This window comes from Petromyzon marinus, chromosome 17 (assembly GCF_048934315.1).
Source record: "Petromyzon marinus isolate PM22_M1 ecotype Great Lakes invasive population chromosome 17, UKy_Petmar_22M1.pri1.0, whole genome shotgun sequence".
NCBI classification, from domain to species: domain Eukaryota; kingdom Metazoa; phylum Chordata; class Hyperoartia; order Petromyzontiformes; family Petromyzontidae; genus Petromyzon; species Petromyzon marinus.
In genome coordinates, this window is record NC_133683.1 from 14,632,385 (window position 1) to 14,654,317 (window position 21,933).

Sequence of the window (21,933 nt, forward strand, 5' to 3'; positions counted from 1 at the left end):
TCATCTATCGGTAGATTGACTTCCCCCCCCCCCCCCAGACGCAATAGCATCAAGCGGCACGCGTTTATGCGAACAACATCCGGAGCAGGATTTGACCTCCTGGGTCTCATCGGCATAGTCAGGCGCGTTAAACACAAAACTGCTGGATGGACAGGATGTTCGTGGTGACAACAAACCCAAATAAATGATGGGGGGGGGGGGGGGCCCGTGCTCGCTCGGCCTGTCCCACCCGAGCATGAGAGTCCACTCTGTGACGTAGCATTTAGAATTCGGGCTTCAACCAAACAGTTGTTACCTCCCGTGTTGACGACGACCGGTGGCGAATGCGGTGCGCACAAGGTCAGGCGAACGTCCAGCGAACGTAAGGCGAACGTTAGGCGAACGTTTGGCGAACGTCCGGCGAACGTCAGGCGAACGTTAGGCGAACGTCAGGCGAACGTTAGGCGAAGGTCAGGCGAACGTCCGGCGAACGTTGGGATCTGCGTGCCGAGCGTGCGAGCGCCGTAGGCGGGATGGTCGAGTTGATTCACTTCGCAGAGGGGAATCCACAAAGTCAATACGTTCGTCAAATGATGATCAAGTGACGATCCAAGGCTTCGGGAATTGGATGCAATAGACACGTTTTGGTTGGCATGGCGCGATTGGGTTTTTCCTAAACTAAGACATAGCATGAAGATACGCTATAGCTACCAGAGCTACGAGATATATACAATTATAGTTCTAGACGATTATAGTTCGATAGTAAGGGTTGCTATATGTTTTAAACGAAAACGCGTTTTTATGTTGTAATGTTTTTTCTACAAACCAAAATGTTAAAACACATCACCGATTCAGTCCACAATATCGATTAACGTCACGCATGTGTAGCCTTAGTGTCCCTAATGGTCACACGAAACTATAACAAAGACATACAAAAAATTGTGTGCATGTTGTGTATTTGTAAAACACTGGGTGTGTTCACATACAAAGACAAAGACCCCCGTTATAGCCTTCACAGACTCTTGGGGCAAGTGCTGTTAGCGAGTAACACCTATGAAGGCCGGCACGGCACACGAGGGGGTGGGTGGCCAGCACCACGCCCGGCCGCCTTTGTCTCACGAGTGGCGATGTTTACACACCGCACCAGGTACTCATTTTAGGCCGAGTCGATCTAGGGGTAGCCACACTAAAAATAAAACCAAAGACGCGCACATGGAGATGGTGGTCGCTTGATGCGCAAGTGGCTGATGTAATAGCATCCTGAGAACGTTCTAGAAGGAGTAGAAAGCCGACATTTGTCCGATCTGCGCTTAAAACTCTAACAATTCGAAAGCCAACATTGTGGAATTCGTTTCGGGCCACCAAAATGATGGCGCGCGGATGTTGACGGGTCAGAACTCGGGCAGGGGGTCGGTCACGGGCTGCACATCACTCTGTGACACTTCTGGCATCAACAACACAACACTCCCACTGTCTCCGTCAACAATGACCCTGGCCAATTCGCCTCCATCGGAGTGTGACGCTGAAGCCGATAGCAAGCGAAAAAGCTGCACCTCCTGAGTGCAGGACAACTACGACGCCTCGAACTCTTAGAGGAGGCGAGGTTATAGCAGCCGAGTGTAGCCAATAGAGCGCCGTCTCCACTCTACTGAACACACAACAACAACAACAACAACCGCCATGCACCGGCAGTGTTGACATCTGTCGACTCGTGTAAGGCGAGGTCGACCCAACGGAGGTACAGGATGAGTGCTGGTGAAACTCGCCACGGCCTTCAATCGAACGCAAGCGCCACCGCGAACCGATAGCAACAAAGGCAAAGACCCCCCCGTGTAGCGCAAACAGGCTGCTGGGGGCAAGTGCGAGCAACATCGAAGGGCACACAAAGAGGAGGTGAGGCCGTCCACCACCACCGCGCCCAGCCGCCAACGTCTGCCCGTGCTGATGTTGACGCACCACTCCGGCTACTCGGCCAGGAAGGAGTTCCGGGAGCGAATTAAATATTCGCCACTGAAACACTCCTGAGCAACACAAAGACACACTCGTCCACACGCTCATACACACCGACCCACTCGCACACACCGACCCACTCATACACACCAACTCACTCATACACACCAACTCACTCATACACACCAACCCACTCATACACACCAACCCACTCATACACACCAACCCACTCATACACACCAACTCACTCATACACATCAACTCACTCATACACACCAACTCACTCATACACACCAACCCACTCATACACACCAACTCACTCATACACACCAACTCACTCATACACATCAACTCACTCATACACACCAACTCACTCATACACACCAACCCACTCATACACACCAACCCACTTATACACACCGACCCACTCATACACACCAACTCACTCATACACACCGACCCACTCATACACACCAACCCACTCATACACACCAACTCACTCGTACACACCAACCCACTCATACACACCAACCCACTCGTCCACACGCTCATACAAACCACACCAACCCACTCATACACACCAACTCACTCATACACACCAACCCACTCATACACATCAACTCACTCATACACATCAACTCACTCATACACACCAACCCACTCATACACACCACACCAACTCACTCATACACACCAACTCACTCATACACACCAACTCACTCATACACATCAACTCACTCATACACACCAACTCACTCATACACACCAACCCACTCATACACACCAACCCACTTATACACACCGACCCACTCATACACACCAACTCACTCATACACACCGACCCACTCATACACACCAACCCACTCATACACACCAACTCACTCGTACACACCAACCCACTCATACACACCAACCCACTCGTCCACACGCTCATACACACCACACCAACCCACTCATACACACCAACTCACTCATACACACCAACTCACTCATACACACCAATTCACTCATGCACACCAACTCACCCATACACACCAACCCACTCATACACACCAACACACTCATACACACCAACTCACTCATACACACCAACTCACACATACACACCAACTCACTCATACACACCAACTCACTCATACACACCAACCCACTCGTCCACACCAACCCACTCATACACACCAACTCACTCATACACACCAACTCACTCATACACACCAACCCACTCATACACATCAACTCACTCATACACACCAACCCACTCATACACACCAACTCACTCATACACACCAACCCACTCATACACACCAACCCACTCATACACACCAACTCACTCATACACACCAACTCACGCATACACACCAACCCACTCATACACACCAACCCACTCATGCACACCAACCCACTCATACACACCAACCCACTCATACACACCAACTAACTCATACACACCAACTCACTCATACACACCAACCCACTAATACACACCAACTAACTCATACACACCAACTCACTCATACACACCAACCCACTCATACACACCAACCCACTCATACACACCAACTCACTCATACACACCAACCCACTCATACACACTAACTCACTCATACACACCAACCCACTCATACACACCAACCCACTCATACACACCAACCCACTCATACACACTAACTCACTCATACACACCAACCCACTCATACACACCAACCCACTCATACACACCAACTCACTCATACACACCAACTCACTCATGCACACCAACCCACTCATGCACACCAACCCACTCATACACACCAACTCACTCATACACAACAACCCACTCATACACACCAACTCACTCATACACACCAACCCACTCATACACACCAACCCACTCATACACACCAACCCACTCATACACACCAACCGACTCATACACACTAACTCACTCATACACACCAACCCACTCATACACACCAACCCACTCATACACACCAACCCACTCATACACACCAACTCACTCATACACACCAACCCACTCATACACACCAACCCACTCATACACACCAACCCACTCATACACCCCAACCCACTCATACACCCTAACTCAATAACTCATACACACCAACCCACTCATACACACCAACCCACTCATACACACCAACTCACTCATACACAACAACCCACTCATACACACCAACTCACTCATACACACCAACCCACTCATACACACCAACCCACTCATACACACCAACCCACTCATACACACCAACCCACTCATACACACTAACTCACTCATACACACCAACCCACTCATACACACCAACCCACTCATACACACCAACCCACTCATACACACTAACTCACTCATACACACCAACCCACTCATACACACCAACCCACTCAAACACACTAACTCAATAACTCATACACAAAGTCACTCGTACACACATACACGCGTACGTAAAACACACAACAGCCAGCATTCTCCACAAACTCGCGGATGACGTGACCACGGCGTTTGGGCCAAGCTAGGTGCACCTTGAGGTCACTTGGCAAAAGCCCGCGGGCAGGTGGTCATATGGGACAGCCCCAGATGGGATGGGATACCCTGCCGGGCTACCGGCAGATGTGCCACCTGTGTTTCCCATTCACCGCTCCATTGTGCTCCCTCCACGCACCGCCATTCATGGGAGTGGTCACACGGCCCGATGCGGGGATCCCTCCTTAAACAGGAGTCTTGAGATTGGGCGAGGCTTCTCTGGACACACCGCGCACACAAAGACAAAGCTCCCCCATATAACATACGTTGGCAAAAGTGCTGTTTCCAAAGCACCTTTTAATACAGGACCAGGCCCGGCCGCCTTTGTCTCCCCGGTACTCTTTTACCCCACAGCAATCGCTCGTTGTACGATCGAGTTCGACACTTGAATGAATTCAATGAACTGTAGCGCAGAGCGCTCCAGGTCACCGATTTATTGACGAAAGTGGGAGACGCAGGACAAGTTCTGATAGCACTCGGCCACGGGGCGTTATCCGTGGCCGAGAGTCGAACGCAGGCGGGCGGCTTTCGTAGGTCGGCGCGCGAACTTGCAAGGGTGTTGGTGCGAGCGGTGTTGGCCGACTCGGCGCGTGAACACAAAGACAAAGATCCCCCGCATATCCCCCCTGATCCACCGTAAGTCGCGTGCCAAGTGGGGGCAGCAATCACAGGTAGCGTTACGCAAATGCAACAACGCGCACAGAAGGCGGTGTTTACTTTTTATTATCGCGGTTGCTGGGCACGGGCCCGCTAGCCCAAAGCGCCAAACCGCCTGCAACAAACAGCACTATTCAATTTTTGATTCATATTCTTGGTTCTTGCGGTAAAGTCACGTAGAAGGGAAACAATAAAATAATAAAAAATATATATTTGTATTATTTTGTTTCCCTTCTACGTGACTTTACCGAAAGAACCAAGAATATGGCACGATTCAAGTTTATATTCATACGAGCTTGGGTGAAGAGACGACAATGGGAGGGAATTTCAAAGTGGAGCAGTGCGAGGGAAGAAGCAGATGTCGAAGTGCTGTGATCTGCAATGTGTGAGTGAGTAGGTGAGTGGGTGGGTAGGTGAGTGAGTGGGTGAGTGGGTAGGTAAGTGAGTGGGTGAGTAGGTGAGTGGGTGGGTAAGTGAGTGAGTAGGTGAGTGGGTAGGTGAGTGGGTGAGTAGGTGAGTGGGTAGGTAAGTGAGTGAGTAGGTGAGTGAGTGAGTAGGTGAGTGAGTGGGTAAGTGAGTAGGTGAGTGGGTGGGTGAGTGGGTAGGTGAGTGAGTGGGTAGGTGAGTGGGTGGGTAAGTGGGTGGGTAGGTGAGTGGGTGGGTGAGTGAGTAGGTGACTGGGTGGGTAAGTGAGTGAGTAGGTGAGTGGGTGGGTAAGTGAGTGAGTAGGTGAGTGAGTAGGTGAGTGAGTAGGTGAATGGGTGGGTAAGTGAGTGAGTAGGTGAGTGGGTGGGTAAGTGAGTGAGTAGGTGAGTAGGTGAGTGGGTAGGTGAGTGGGTGGGTGAGTGGGTGGGTAAGTGAGTGAGTAGGTGAGTGGGTGGGTAAGTGAGTAGGTGAGTGGGTGGGTAAGTGAGTAGGTGAGTGGGTGGGTTAGTGAGTGGGTAGGTGAGCGGGTGGGTAAGTGAGTGGGTAGGTGGATGAGTGAGTAGGTGCGCTGTCGTGACCCGCGGTGTGGTGGTTGACCACGGTGTGAATGAGACGGAACAGTCTGGTAGAGAGTCCTCAACGGTGAGCAAAGTTCACGAGACGAGTAACCACGGGAGCCGTAGCAGCAGCGGTAGAAGAGTGACGAGGTAGCGACTGACGGCTCTCCTCCCCCCCCCCCACAGGGCCGAACCGGAAGCAGCGTCGCGAGCGCACGACGTTCACGCGCGCCCAGCTTGACGTCTTGGAGGCGCTCTTTTCCAAGACGCGATACCCCGACATCTTCATGCGCGAAGAGGTGGCGCTCAAGATCAACCTGCCCGAGTCTCGCGTACAGGTACCCTCCTCCTCCTCGTCGTCATCATTATCCTCACCTCCTCGTCCTGCAGTCGTAGCGCTGCTCGAGTTTCAAGTTGGCGTTGTGTAACCACGTAGTGAGAACTTGAGAACTGTAGGGGTCAGGATGAGTCTCGTTTGTAAGGGCGACCCGGGGCATGAGTCTGCCAGCAGATAGCGGCGATAGTCGCTGCCGCTGCTGCTGCTGTTGTTGTGTTTAATGATTCCACCTGGGGGACATTTGGCGGTGTAATTCTCCAATATGAAGATTTTGAACCGTGACGGAGGCACACAATGGCCTCCTCTTGCGAATGGCGTCAGGGGATCTTTAACGTTCACCGTGGGCGAAGCAGACTGCACGCAGTAGGATTATTGCGCACGCCGCAGTATTAATCAGGGCTGCCGCTGGGATCAAACCGTGAATCTCGGGTACTGCACGACACTAGCTACTGATGTTTTATTTTCACATTGCCGGGAATCTTACGCGGATTTTCGGTTTTACATGCGCAGTGCACTCACCGCTGCGCCACCGCTCCCAAGCAAAAATGCGCGCGCGCAATCTGAGCACGAGCAGGCGAGCGCTCTTTGAGACACGCGAGTTCAAGAGGGTGAACGCAAACCGCGTGAATACATACGCGGGGCTCCTCCGCCGCTCTGTCTCTCCACGTAGAGCACACAACGCACGCTCCAGAGTCCGCCGGCCTGTTGGCTTTCCGCACCAACCTCATCAAGCGGCGTTCGTTTACGCGAGCACACACACACACACACAAAAAAACACACCTCCGGAACGATTTCGAACCTTGTGGCTCTAAACCAGCAGAGTCGAGGTCTGTTAAAGGAATACTTCTGGATTACCGCGCGCTCTTGTCGGGAGCGTGCCATCTCAACTATGGGGGCCCCCCTGTTCGACACGAGAGGCGAATCCCGCAGTAGGTAAAGCTCGTTGCGTTGCCATCACGGGAGGCGGTGCAGCCGACGCAGAACGCCGTTCTCGACGAAGGCGCTCCTGCCAATAATAAACGATCATTATTTATTTACACAACACGGCATTGTTCGTGGAGTTGTCGCCACGTGACTGAGGCTCCACGCGAAGGCGGCGGCTGCTGCTGCTGTTGGCTGCTTTGATGGGAATTGGGAATCGAACACGGGCAGAGACTTTATTCGGATTAAAATCGCGATTTCTGGGATTACCGTTGCGTTGCGTATAATCCGGGAGGATGGCGAGCACGCATAAACATTTAAATAATGGACTGTAACTGCATAACGTACACACGCGCACACAACGCACACTTAATCTGTCTGATGGGGTTTTGTTTGCATTACGGATTTTTCTGTTCCGAAAAAAATATGTTTAATTGCTTAATCAAGCTGATTTCGACAACACAGCATCTGCTGTTGTACGCTCCCATTCTGAGCTCATTGCCGCAATTGCTATGAACACTTCGCTCGCAAATCCGCAGTTTGCCGACCGTGTTATGAATGAGGTATTTGGGGGGCAGAGTAAACTCACTGCGAACTATCTTTTCAGTTTGTGAGAATGTAGCCCCGCAGAAGCCCATCCCGTGCCTGGCATGCATAGCCGTCGCCTTCCCAGCACTTGACAGTCTCAGCCCCGCTTAGCCCCGCTTAGCCGAGCTCGGGCGAATTCCGAGTGAGCGTCACGGGATCCGCGCGATTCCAGTGTCGGAAATCACGGTGGCTAGGATATGTTAACTACCTCGCCTGGTATACAGGAGCTCGTGGGTTCGATCGCGACGCTGACGCCCTGCTGTATATTTGGAGTTTGCACGATCTCCCAGTGGTTGCATGAATCTGTATCCGGGCGCCTCCAGTTTGTCCCTCCACGTGATTGAATCTACGTCACACGTGATAAGCCACTTGGTCGAGTTGCCATTCGTGGCCAGGTCGCCTCTGAAAAAGAGCTACGTTGCTCAGTGGTCCTCACCTGGCGGGAATGTGGATTCCGCAAAACCTCGCATCAGCAACCCCTCCTCGCTACCCCAACGAAGGAAATCGTTGGAGACGTTCTTTAAACCCCGCCAACATGTGTGTGTGTGTGTTGTTCTTGTTGCTGTTAGCCACACATCCATCCGGAGAGTCGCGCGGTGTGCCACGTGGGTTGTTGTTGTCACCGTCACTTAGGGGGGGGGGGGGGGGGGCGCGGGGCGATAAAACAAGAAGCGACTTTAAGGAGCGCCCTCTAGTGACGTCACTGGAGTGATACGCTCTAGACAACGTAAACAACAATAAGCCGACAATAAATGCATCTTCCGTTGACCAGTCCATCCACGTCGAAACGCAAAAACAATCAACTTAGCCGGTTGACACTTACCATCACCCGACCGCGGCCTAACGGGGGAGTGGCACCGTTCCAGCAACAAGCAACAACCCGAACGGGTTTCGACAGAGCGTGTCTCATCAGCAGTCAGGCTTTGCTTGAACCAATCAATGCTGCTGGTGAACTCCCCGATGTTACAGGCGAGGGCCCCCTCTAAGCTGCCCCAGCCCCGCACACGCCTGCCCAACGCTACACGCCTATCCGATGTATGATTCTAAAAACGGGTCACGTCATACAATTGTAAACGGCACAGCGGTTAAGCGGCCACGTTAATAACCGAGGCGAAATATATTGAGGGTTTAGTTTGTTTTTGTTTTGTTACAAAATGTCGACCTCGTTGGCATGAACTAAAAACGCGAAGCGCGTCCTCACAATGGCTGCTCGCTCAGCGACCTCGGCGAAGCGTTTTGCTCGGTGCATCGTTGTCCGTTCACATTGGAGCGTGAAAAGTGACCCTGCATGCATTTCGTGTCTCGGGCGAAAAGTAAGAATCTCTGCCCGCGACAGGGAATTCACGATGATTTAACGCCGATCTACGCTCGATTGCAATATATTGCACGCGACACGCCGTTGCTTTTGGCGCAGATTTCGATTTGCTGTGTTGTTGTAAATCATTTGCGTTTCGATTTAAAGCTTTCGTGACTGCAATGATTCATCTTCTTTGGTTCTTTCGGTAAAGTCACGTAGAATGATAATAAAATAATAAATTGATAAAATAAAATAACACAATAATATTCTCACGACGTTTCGGCCACAACACAAGCGGCCTTCATCAGGTGAAGGGGGCGAGACTGTCTGGTAGGACAGCGCATTTGGGTTATTTTGCTTTTGTGATTTTGGTAACTCGGGCACACTTTCTATCCATCGAGACTCTATCCTGGTCAATTGAGTTTATCATGCGGTTCAATAAAAAACAATTTGAAACAGCCTCGGCCTTCACCAACGCAGCATTGGGTTCACCAATACCGAGCTGCGTTGCCTTCCGCTTGTCGAACGAATACATCGGAAGGTCGTGCTCGATACACACTGGGTGCTCGCCACGAATGAACCACAATACCTTTCAGGTTTCGTCAAGGGGCATGAATCATCACGCGAACTCCGGTTATCCTCGCAATGGCAATTGGCTGAGCCATCGAACAAAGACGGTGGCCACTGCATCGCGCGATTTCGGATGCGCTTCCGCGGCCGTCTGGAACGCTCTTCCTTCCGACATTAGGAAGCGACTGGAGCTCGGCACTTTTACATCTAAACTGAAAACGAATTCGTTCTTTAGAACGGATTATTTTGCGTTTAGTTTGTGGTCCTTTCCCCGCACCTCCGATTAGCACAGTTGGCTACGTACGGTGCGAAAGAAGTTCAACATAGTGTACGTGGACATATATGCAAACAAACACTACTCCGCCTCTACACCGCTCGCTTCACGAATCCTCTCGGGACAGACACCATTCTATTGCCGCCATAGTCTTCGTGAGTGTTTCTCTACGGCATGAACGTAACTTGCAGCCTTTCTTTATCCACCAGCGGGTGAAGGCTGTCACCACGATGTATACAGCATGAGTCTTTGCCGTCTGTTTGACCATACTTCACCACGCTGGTCAGTGCGTACTGGTGAAGGGGGGAGGGGGTGCGAGAACGTGATCGGATATCGCTTCCAGAGTCGTGTTAATCACGCCCGGGCATCGAACTGAGGGTTCGTAGCGTAGGTGTGCCAACCACCGTGCCACCCACACACCGCCCCCTCTCCCGCCCCCCAAATTAACGCATTCCATTACTTGAAAGGCGACATCGTCACGGAACGAGGGTCGCGTTCATAAAGTCGTTACCACCTCCTCACAGAATGCCTCCCCATCCGCATTGAGCAGACTGCCTTCGTGCTCACGTGGGGTGGTGGTGGTGGTTCGGGGGGTGTGCCACACCACCAGATGTCCCTGCAACCCACACAGGTTCACTCTCCTCCTCAGCGGTCTGTCACCACTACGGTGCCCCCCCCCCACACAACATCTGGTGCCCCCCACCCGACCCTACCTGAAAGGAGCCGGTGCCCCACCGCATGGCCGTAATTATAATATATATTGGGGGACACACATCCCCCCCCCACAATATATTGCTTTTAAAAAAAATGTTTGCTATGCTATGTAAATAAAAAAAACAATTTGCTAAACCTTGGCCACAATATCTGGACCTGTCTTCATATCAATCAATGCAAAGATTTATGTTAATATGATTGTGGTTATAGTTGTACTTTATTAATCCCTAATCTCTGCCATTACTTACAATGAAACAAAAAATGGTAAAACAAAGTAAAAACAGAGCAATGTAATACAATACACTATTAGACATTATTGTAAACAATAAATAAAAAGTTCATCCCATGTGTTCGTGAATTTTTGTTCTATTTTAGGCAGGAAATTCGTTTTCAAATTGAGATATTTTTTCTGGGTTGGGACCCCCAGACACCCTGGAAGATTTGGTCCCCCCCCCAAATGCTGACTCCATGGCGACGGCCTAACCTCATCGTAAACGCGTCACGACGCACCGCACGCTCACTCCGCCGGTCTAACGCGTGGCCGTGGCGTCCGTGTGCCCCGTGTGGCGGCGTGGCGCGCAGGTGTGGTTCAAGAACCGCCGTGCCAAGTGCCGGCAGCAGCAGCAGAGCGGCGGGCAGAGCAAGGCGCGCGCGGCCAAGAAGAAGAGCACTCCGCCTCGCGAGAGCAGCTCGGAGAGCACGGCGAGCAGCCAGTACACGCCGCCCTCGTCCAGCGCCACGGCGCCGCAAGCCTCGGCCGCCAGCGTGGCCATCTGGAGCCCCGCTTCCATCTCGCCCATGGGCGACCACCTCACCACGACGGCAGCCTCCTGCATGCAGCGCTCGTCCGCCTACGCCATGACCTACAGCCAGGCGTACAGCCAGGCGTCCGCGGCCGCCGGCTACTCGGGCTCGGGGTCGTACTTCGGCGGGGTGGACTGCGGCTCCTACCTGCCCGCGTCCGTCCACCCGCAGCTGCCCGCGGCCGGGGCCACGCTCAGCCCGATGGCCTCGTCGATGGCCGGAGGCCACATCGGCCAAGCAGCCGCGTCGCACGGGGGGGCACTGGGGGCGCCCGGGTACGCCGGCGGCGGCCTGCCCTTCAACTCGCCCGACTGCCTGGACTACAAGGAACAGGCGGCGTCGTGGAAGTTCGGTTTCAACCCGGCGGACTGTTTGGATTACAAAGACCAGCCGTCCTCGTGGAAGTTCCAGGTGCTCTGAGAGGCGCGCCGGGAGCCACGCGGCGAGGCCACCCGGGGCGTGCCGGGGCGAGGGTGGCCGCTGCCGACGCAGCGGTGCGGTTCGCGACCAACTCCCGCGCACGTGGGCTCCGAATTCGCCAGTGACGAGCGATTGGTGGTGCGGACCGGATATCGCAACTACAGAGAAAAATCACAGCTATCCCCTACAAGGACGATTTCGTACACGTGCCCGACACAGTGCGCAGCATTCGCTCACACACACACACTCGCACACGTACTCGTGTCAATCTTGTTAGAATGTAGCTTGCCGCAGTGTATTTTGACATTTTAAATTGACAATCCATTTGTGTCCGGTTTTCAGTTGCCATATTTTTTTTTCCCACCACGTACTTATAGTTTTGAGTGGCCTCATATCGTCGTTATATGTTATTTTTGTTGGTGTCATGTATTAAAAAAAAAGTTGTGGGCAACGCGATATTGCTGCGTGACATTTCGAGGAGCAGTGGAGTCGAGTGGCCCGGGAATTGGAGACAGCACCACCGCGACCCGGAGCTGAATTTCCCGTTTATTGAGCTAATTTATTTAAAATCACCGTCACTTCTGCCGTCCGCATTGTAATTACGAAGGCATTGGTTCTTTTCCCGCTCTAGAGATGAATAGCCCATCAAGCTGTAGTGAATTCCATTTATTTTAGTTTGGTAGTCAAATTATTATGTCTTGGGATTTTTAAACTTTTTTCTGTAATGTATGTAATGATGCGAAAATACCCCCCTCCCCCCCCCCCCCCCCCCGTTAATCCTCTATCCAAGAACAATTTTGGTCAGTTTGTAATGACCGGAAATTTGTAAATGAGTGTTGCATAGAGGAACAAATAAAGTTGTTGAAAGACCACAGATGTCCTCTGGAACTTGTCGGACGCACCGACATGCACACACACACACATAAAGACAAAGATTCCCCGTATAGCCTTAACAAGCGCTGCGAGCGAGCACCTATGAAGGCCGGCGCGGAACACGAGGGGGTGGGTGGCCAACACCACGCCCGGCCGCCTTTGTCTCCCTAGTGGCAATGTTTACACATCGCACTGGGTACTCATTTGAGGCCGAGTCGACCTAGGGGGAGGCCCAGGATCGGCCACTGTCCACACGCACCTACATAGCAAGGTAGCGTAAGGGAGGTCCTCGGTAGACACGAGGAGCCAGCGCAATTGGGCTGCTTTATTGTGCGCTACGCGGTGTGATGGGGGGGAGTGATGGGGGGGGGGGGGGTGATGGGGGGGTGGTGGTGATGGGGGGGGGGTGATGGGGGGAGGGGGAGGATGGTCGTGGGGGATGAGGGGAGGGGCAAGCATTCTCGGTCTAAGCGTCACGATGTCAATGTCTCGAATCTTTTTTTCAGTACGCGCAAGCTTTAGCGCTAACCCCTTACAACGCGCACACACAGACGTATATATAGTGTATATATATACTTACCGACATACATATAATATATACATCGATAAAGATCCCTCATGTAGTCTTAACAGACTGTAGAAGCAAGTGCTGGAAGTGAGTAGCACCGATGAAGGCCGACACAGCACACGAGGAGGAGGTGGGTGGCCGGCACCACGCCCGGCCGCCTTTGTCTCCCTAGTTTACACACCTAGACATCGAGGCAGACACACAGAATTGTATACAAACGTACACACAAATACAAAATGACACGCACACAGCAACATACACAGGGAAATATACACACGTACATAGACACATACAAACATGTACACAGCATATCTAAGGATAAAGCTCTTCCGTGTAGCCTACACAGACGGTTGGGGCAAGTGCTGTTGGAGCAAGCGCTTATGCGGCGCACGACCTTTATCTAGCAGCACCACGCGCGGCCGCCTTTGTCTTTCTCAGGGCTAATGTTTACACCGGGATCACATTGAAGCCCCACTGGTGGTGACCATGCAGAGGAATCGAACTCTTCGCCGGGTTTGTAAGGCCGTGCATTAACCGCTCCCCACACACGTATACAGTATAAACGCAAACACATATACTCGCACATACACAAAATCAAGCACACAGAGACATATATACACACAGGCACACATCTATTACAATTCTACACATACACAGCTACACATATCCATATAGCCTTTAACGAACCTGCCCGGGCAAGCGCTGTTAGCGAGTAGCACCAGCTACTCGTTTGAGGCCGAGTCGACCTAGGGGAGGCCCAGGGATCGGTTCAGATAATCGTCACCGGTTGTCACCCGTGAGCGGGAATCGAACTCGGGTCCGCCGGGTTCGTAGCGCAGCGCGCTAACCGCTGCACCACCGCTCCCTACGCACCCCCGCACGTTCACACGTGCGCCTCGACGGCTTTGGGGGGGGGGGGGGGGGGTTTATAAATCAAATGCCGCAATCAAACGAGTTGTCCCGCTCAGTGTAAACACGCGCGCGACAATTACACCGTGCCCTCTAATTGTCTTAATAGCGAGCACGTGTTCATGCTAATTAAGCCCTTGAAGCGCTTAACTAATGTGGCCTCTCGCGATTCACGGCGCCTCCGCGTCGCCCGCACGCCTCGCGCGGACCCCGCGCTGAATGCTCGCGGTACCACCAGGCCCCCCCCCCCCCTCCTATAGACTGTCTACAGGGACCAGGCCCCCCCCCCCCTTCCTATAGACTGTCTACAGGGACCAGGCCCCCCCCCCCTTCCTATAGACTGTCTACAGGGACCAGGCCTCCCCCCCTATAGACTGTCTGCAGGGACCAGGCCCCCCCCTCCTATAGACTGTCTACAGGGACCAGCCCCCCCCTCCTATAGACTGTCTGCAGGGACCAGCCCCCCCCCCTCCTATAGACTGTCTGCAGGGACCAGCCCCCCCCCCCCCTCCTATAGACTGTCTACAGGGACCAGGCCCCCCCCCTCCTATAGACTGTCTACAGGGACCAGGCCCCCCCTCCTATAGACTGTCTGCAGGGACCAGCCCCCCCCCCTCCTATAGACTGTCTGTAGGGACCAGGCCCCCCCCCCCCTCCTATAGATTGTCTGCAGGGGCCAGGCCCCCCCCTCCTATAGACTGTCTACAGGGACCAGCCCCCCCCTCCTATAGACTGTCTACAGGGACCAGCCCCCCCCCCCTTCCTATAGACTGTCTACAGGGACCAGGCCTCCCCCCTCCTATAGACTGTCTGCAGGGACCAGCCCCCCCCCCCCTCCTATAGACTGTCTGTAGGGACCAGGCCCCCCCCCCCCTCCTATAGACTGTCTGCAGGGACCAGCCCCCCCTCCTATAGACTGTCTACAGGGACCAGGCCCCCCCCTCTATAGACTGTCTACAGGGACCAGGCCCCACCCCCTCTATAGACTGTCTGTAGGGACCAGGCCCCTCCTATAGACTGTCTCTAGGGACCAGCCCCCCCCCCCTATAGACTGTCTGTAGGGACCAGCCCCCCCCCCCCTCCTATAGACTGTCTACAGGGACCAGGCCCCACCCCCTCTATAGACTGTCTGTAGGGACCAGGCCCCTCCTATAGACTGTCTCTAGGGACCAGCCCCCCCCCTATAGACTGTCTGTAGGGACCAGGCCCCCCCCCTTATAGACTGTCTACAGGGACCAGTCCCCCCCCCTCCTATAGACTGTCTACAGGGACCAGCCCCCCCCCCTCCTATAGACTGTCTACAGGGACCAGGTCCCCCCCTCCTATAGACTGTCTGCAGGGACCAGGCCCCCCATAGACTGTCTACAGGGACCAGGCCCCCCCCTCCTATAGACTGTCTGCAGGGACAGGCCCCTCCCCCCATAGACTGTCTACAGGGACCAGCCCCCCCCCCCTATAGACTGTCTGCAGGGACCAGCCCCCCCCTATAGACTGTCTGCAGGGACCAGGCACCCCCCTCCTATAGACTGTCTGCAGGGACCAGGCCCCCCCTCCTATAGACTGTCTGCAGGGACCAGGCCCCCATAGACTGTCTGCAGGGACGAGGCCCCCCATTGACTGTCTGCAGGGACCAGCCCCCCCCCATAGACTGTCTGCAGGGACCAGCCCCCCATAGACTGTCTGCAGGCACCAGGCCCCCCTGCCATAGACTGTCTGCAGGGACCAGGCCCCCCCCCCATAGATTGTCTGCAGGGACCAGCCCCCCCCATAGACTGTCTGCAGGGACCAGCCCCCCCCCCCCCCATAGACTGTCTGCAGGGATGGTGGGGGATCGGGCACCTCGCGTCGATCTTCGATACACCACGGGGGTCGGCAACCAAACCAACAAGAAGAGACATTTCTTTGGAATTCGGTACAGATTTTTTTCCCAAAAAGAACCCTCCAATATGTCAAGAGTCGCAATGCACTACGTGGTGAATAGGAGACGGTGGCGGTCCTTGAAGGGCCACCGCATGGGGCTTCGAAGCCGCCGGTCGCCCACCCTTGGGATAGGCGTCGCAAACGAAGAGTACGGGGGAGAGAGAGAGAGGGAGAGAGATTTCCGCTCAATTACCCGACGCCCCCATCTCTTCGCTGAAAACAGCGTGGTGAAGTATGGTCAAAGAAGCATCAATGCAGGGCCGAAACGGCGCGCAGGGAGGAATGCGGAAGTCTAAACAATATAATAATGCTAATTATTAATGGATAATATTTAGTATTATTATTGCCGTATACTTATAATAAAACATAATACGTTTTAATAATGATCATACTCGGTTTAAAGGCTAATTTCGCTTCAATGCAGTCACACGGAGTAGACTTTATCCACACAGCTACACACGACTCCGTATAGACTTTTGGGGCAAGTGCTGTGAGCGAGCATCGATAAAGGCCGGCACGGCGCACGAGGACCAGCAGCATGCCCGGACCCATTTGTCTCCCTAGTTAGTCATGTTCACACATTGCACCAGGTACTCATTTTAGGTTGAGTAGACCTAGGGGAGGCCCAGGACCGGTTCAAATATTCGCCGCTGTTATTGGTAGTGAGCGGGAATCGCTCCCCCCTACACACAACTCCACGCAACGCCTCACGTGCGCGTCTGGCCTCCACCCGCACCTCCGATTAGCACGGTTGGCTACGTATGGTGCGAAAGAAGTTTCCACGTTTCTGTACATACATCCATACACTCGGAGCCAGCTGTAGAACGTCAACACTCGGGTCGCCAACGTTAATCAACAACTCAAGAGAGCGAGGCGAACCGAGAGCAAAAAAAACCCCACCACAACGGACGCAGCCTTGCGTTTTGCCGCTTGTCGTGGCAGAGGTTCACGGTTCGAATCCAGCGGCCGCCTTAATTAATGTTACGGGTGCATAACCGTAATTCGTAGGTGTAGGTCATTGTGCGCACGTTGTATTGGTGAACGTTTTCATTAATTTTAAACATTACCCGCAAATTACTCAATGTGTAATGTGCATAACAATCATCGGCCCCGATTGCGAAGAGGAAAAAAACTGAAGAAAAAAAGAGTCGCGAGACTCGGTGAGGTTTCCGCGGGTAAACAAAAGTATTTGTAAACAGCAACAACTGGTGAAGGGGGTGGGAGCCCAGGTGCGGTTCTCATATCATTCGCCACTGATGTCTGTCAGCCGTAGTCGGGAATCGAACTCAGGATTGCCGGCGGCTCCGTAGCGCGGCTCGACTCCTTGACAAATGACCACCGCGTAATTTAACTTTGACAGAGAGAGAGAGAGTGAGAGAGACGCCCTTTGTGTGGGCCACGCTGAGCCGACGCTCGCGGCCTCTCCCTTCAAGGGACGGCGTGAGTGCTGAAGAGCGCTGCGATTCTGCGCTCTTGCAAAGTGGGTCATCGCGTTTCCTCCGTCTGTCCGCGTCTCTGTCCGTCCGTCCGTCCGTTCGTCGCTTTCCATTTCCACTCATCTAATTTGGGAAATGTTTCAATCCGCTTTGCAGACATCTCGGGGCTCGCTCCGGCTTGCTAATCCAAATTGAGTTGCATTAACCCCTCGCCGCCACTTATTAAGCAATTGATTCCGTAGATGACAACACCCAGCACTAAAGTGTGGTCGACGGAGTGGAGGAGGGGGGGGGGGCCCAGGGGTGGGGGTTCGGGGGGGGGCCGTTACCAGAGTGCTGACGGAAGTCGCCTCCCTCCACCCCCCACCCCCCTCTCCAGTTCAACATCAAAAACAAGGAGCGGATTTAAGCGCTGATGGGGCGGACAGGCGCACATTAAAAATTGTCGCTCGCATCGGCCGCGCTTGCCGGCCCCGATGGGGGTGGGTGGTGTGTTGGACCCGAGTGCACGAGGCTGTCTAGTCAGCGAATGGTCGTCGATGAGAGCGGTTGCGAACCGGAGGGAGGGGGGGTGGGCAGGGAGGGGGGGGTGTGAAAGATGTAAAGAGATTGACGGGTGAATGATGGCCACGTGGCGAGTCCCGTGTTGGATTGGTCACGTGGCGAGGCTCAACTCGGGGTGAGTCGCCCGTACAGGTGCTGGACAGGCTCCAAACTGCTTGGTTCGGACGCATTCCCGGTCATCTCGACGTTTCATGTCACTTGCTGACTCGCCCCTAACTGGACATCTGTGGGGGGAGGGGGGGAGGAAGAGCTTCATAGCTCATCGGATTCCTCCAGGACAATTCAAGATTCTCATCCTGTTTCAACAACTCGTGTTTCACACGCATACTTGCCGAACTGCAGACGATTTATTTATTATAATCGGGTTGCATCACCCACATTGACCAGCGCGGCGAAGTTTGCTCAAACTACCACCATTACTCGGCGGTAGTGGCTAGGCACGTGGCCAGGCACGTGGCCTGTAATCCAGCGCCGTGGAGTCGAGGGTTGTCGTCGATGATGAGCCGTGCCCTGGCTGGCCAGGATAAGGCGGCATAGCAGAAATGTGGATCCTACTTGTCACGTCTGGATGGGATAGAGTGTCACCCCAACCCCCCCCCCACCCCCCCGGCATGCCTGGGTTGTTTTCTGGATGCCCCGGTTAACTCCCAGATGTCAATGCTCATGAATTAGCTCAAACGTATTTATATAGGGAGGGGCACGGAGTAGAATGACAACATTATGTAACTTGTAATTTTAATCCGTACGGTGTAAAAGCACACAGGTTTGCGTAAAACCTAGTCACCGTCAGTAACCGTGGTCACTCCACTGCTGGATGGAGAACCTCGCCAAGCCGCCACCGCTCACGATCACGCGGCGAGGAAATCCACGAGGCAGCACATTCACCAATTCCATCGCTCCATCTCTCCCCGGTGGACAGTAAAGCATGAACCGGGTCTCAATATTGCTTTCACGAGGGGCCTGCATTGCCGCGTTGGGCAACTTTCGTGAAGGAGAGTTTGGCTTCGAGTGGGCACAAAACCCCGGAGACCCTGGAGAAGACCCTTCGCCTCCACCGAACACGTGGGGAAGTTACTGCGCGCCACAACCTCACGGCCACACCTCGCCTGCCGCACCTCGCCTGCCACACCTCGCCTGCCACACCAGGCAAACCCTGGTGGTGGTAGTCACCGCCTCTCCAAGCACCAACCAGGCTCCACCAGATGCCGTCGTGGAGGATCTTGAGAAACATTAATTGTTATATTTTTTTCACAAAAAGACAACAGTCCGTCTCTCCATGCGGGTCTAGTGTACCTCTACTCTCTATAGTTCAGTCCATCGGCCTATGGGCTTTGCGCACCAACGATTAGCAGCAGCAGCAGCTGTTGGAGAGACACTAGCTGTCTATTTGTTATACGTGTAGGCAAATGTGTGACCACTTGCACATTGTTTGACTCAACCACTCACTCCACTACTCACTCAACCATTCACTCCACAATTCACTCAACCACTCACGCCATCATTCACTCTATCATTCACTCAACCACTCATTCCACCAATCACTCCATCACTCACTCTATCACTCACTCCACAATTCAGTCCATCACTCACTCCACTACTCACTGAACCATTCACTCCACAATTCACTCAACCACTCACTCCATCATTCACTCCACAAATCACTCCGCCACTTTCTCGGCGCGACTTTACGTGGAGCTGCGACTTCACGGGGCCTCTGTCTGGGAGTGAGGCGGACTACTTTTTGTTTGGGAGTGAGGCGTCATCTCAGCGGTGTCTCCACCACTACCAACCACCACTGCCACCATCACCGCCACCAGCGCGGGGCGACTCGCCAAGACGCTCGCCGGAGTCTCCGCTGGTTCCTCAAGAGGCGAATCCGATCCGAGAAGAACGGCACAGGACCCCACGTATCACCACCATCATCATCATCATTACCACCACCATCATTATCACCAACACCAAAGACAAAGATCTCTCGTATAGGCCAGAACGGCACTTGAGGGGGTGGGTGGCCAACACCACGCCCGGCCGCCTTTGTCTCCCTAGGGGCCATGTTAACTATACACTACACTAAGTACTCATTTGAGGCTGAGTTGACCTAGGGGAGGCCCAGGGCCGGTTCAGATAATCGTCACTGGATTTGGCCGTGAGCGCGATTCGAACCCGGGTCGCCAGGTTCCTAGCGCAGCGCGCTAACCACTACACGACCGCTCCCCAGCATCATCACCACCATCACCACGATCATCAACACCACCATGCCACCATCACCACGATCATCACCACCACCATCTCACCATCACCACGATCATCACCACCACCACCATCCCACCATCACCACGATCATCACCACCACCATCCCACCATCACCACGATCATCACCACCACCATCCCACCATCACCACGATCATCACCACCATCACCGCCAACATCACCATCATCACCACCACTATCATCATCACTACCCCATTTCACCATCACCATCATCACCACCATCATCATCGCCGCCGTCCCTAACCATCATCACCACCACTATCATCGCCACCATCACCATCATCGCCACCGCCAGCACCACCACTATCACCACCACAATCATCAGGCCTCACCAACCTGCCACCTCTAACGATCCTGCGATGTAGCAATCCACACAGCAGCTGAGCATGGCCGTATTTCATTGCTCCATCTCCTTTGGTTTCCATGTGCATGTCTACACGGGTAGTGTCTGTGTGACTTTACGGGGGATGTGTGTGTGTATGTGACTACACGGGGGATATGTGTGTGTGATTACACAAGGGTGTGTGACGACACGGGGGGTATGTGTGTGTGTGTGACGACACGGGGGGTATGTGTGTGTGTGACTACACGGGGGATATGTGTGTATACACATGGTATGTGCGGATACACAGGGGGTGTGTTTTTGTGGCGACACAGGGGTGTGTATGTGTGTCTACACTGTGTGTGTGTGTCTACACTGTGTGTGTGTACACTGTGTGTGTCTACACTGTGTGTGTGTACACTGTGTGTGTGTCTACACTGTCTGTGTACACTGTGTGTCTACACTGTGTGTGTGTACACTGTGTGTGTCTACACTGTGTGTGTGTACACTGTGTATGTGTGTCTACACTGTGTGTGTACACTGTGTGTGTGTGTACACTGTGTGTCTACACTGTGTGTGTGTCTACACTGTGTGTGTCTACACTGTGTGTGTGTACACTGTGTGTGTGTCTACACTGTGTGTGTCTACACTGTGTGTGTGTGTACACTGTGTGTGTGTGTGTACACTGTGTGTCTACACTGTGTGTATGTGCACACTGTGTGTGTCTACACTGTGTGTGTGTGTACACTGTGTGTGTGTACACTGTGTGTGTACACTGTGTGTGTGTACACTGTGTGTGTACACTGTGTGTGTGCCTACAATGTGTGTGTGTCTACACTGTGTGTGTCTACACTGTGTGTGTCTACACTGTGTGTGCTTCTGATATCCTCCACGCACGATCCCTCAGCGCTGAGGCCGCTGCTTCACTCCACGTGCAGAGACGACTTGACACTCGATGTGTTGTTTCACGACGAAGTGATTGATCGAAACACGGAGAACAAACAACCTACTCACACATGCACATTTACACACAGCCCGTTGTGCCGTGTAGACCGTAG

The 21,933-nt window shown here is 53.4% G+C and overlaps 1 protein-coding gene across 2 annotated transcripts in view; it reads left to right on the forward strand.

Moving 5' to 3' along the window:
• LOC116943301 (homeobox protein otx5-A) overlaps nt 1-12,884 on the forward strand; it is a 47,823-nt gene extending 34,939 nt beyond the window's left edge. For both annotated transcript variants that reach the window (XM_032956047.2, XM_032956046.2), the window contains exons 3-4: nt 6,274-6,425; nt 11,371-12,884. In XM_032956047.2, coding sequence (XP_032811938.1) covers nt 6,274-6,425; nt 11,371-12,012 — 794 coding nt within the window. In that variant the 3' untranslated portion in view covers nt 12,013-12,884. The remainder of the gene's footprint in view (nt 1-6,273; nt 6,426-11,370) is intronic.
• The last annotated feature ends 9,049 nt before the right edge of the window (nt 12,885-21,933 follow it).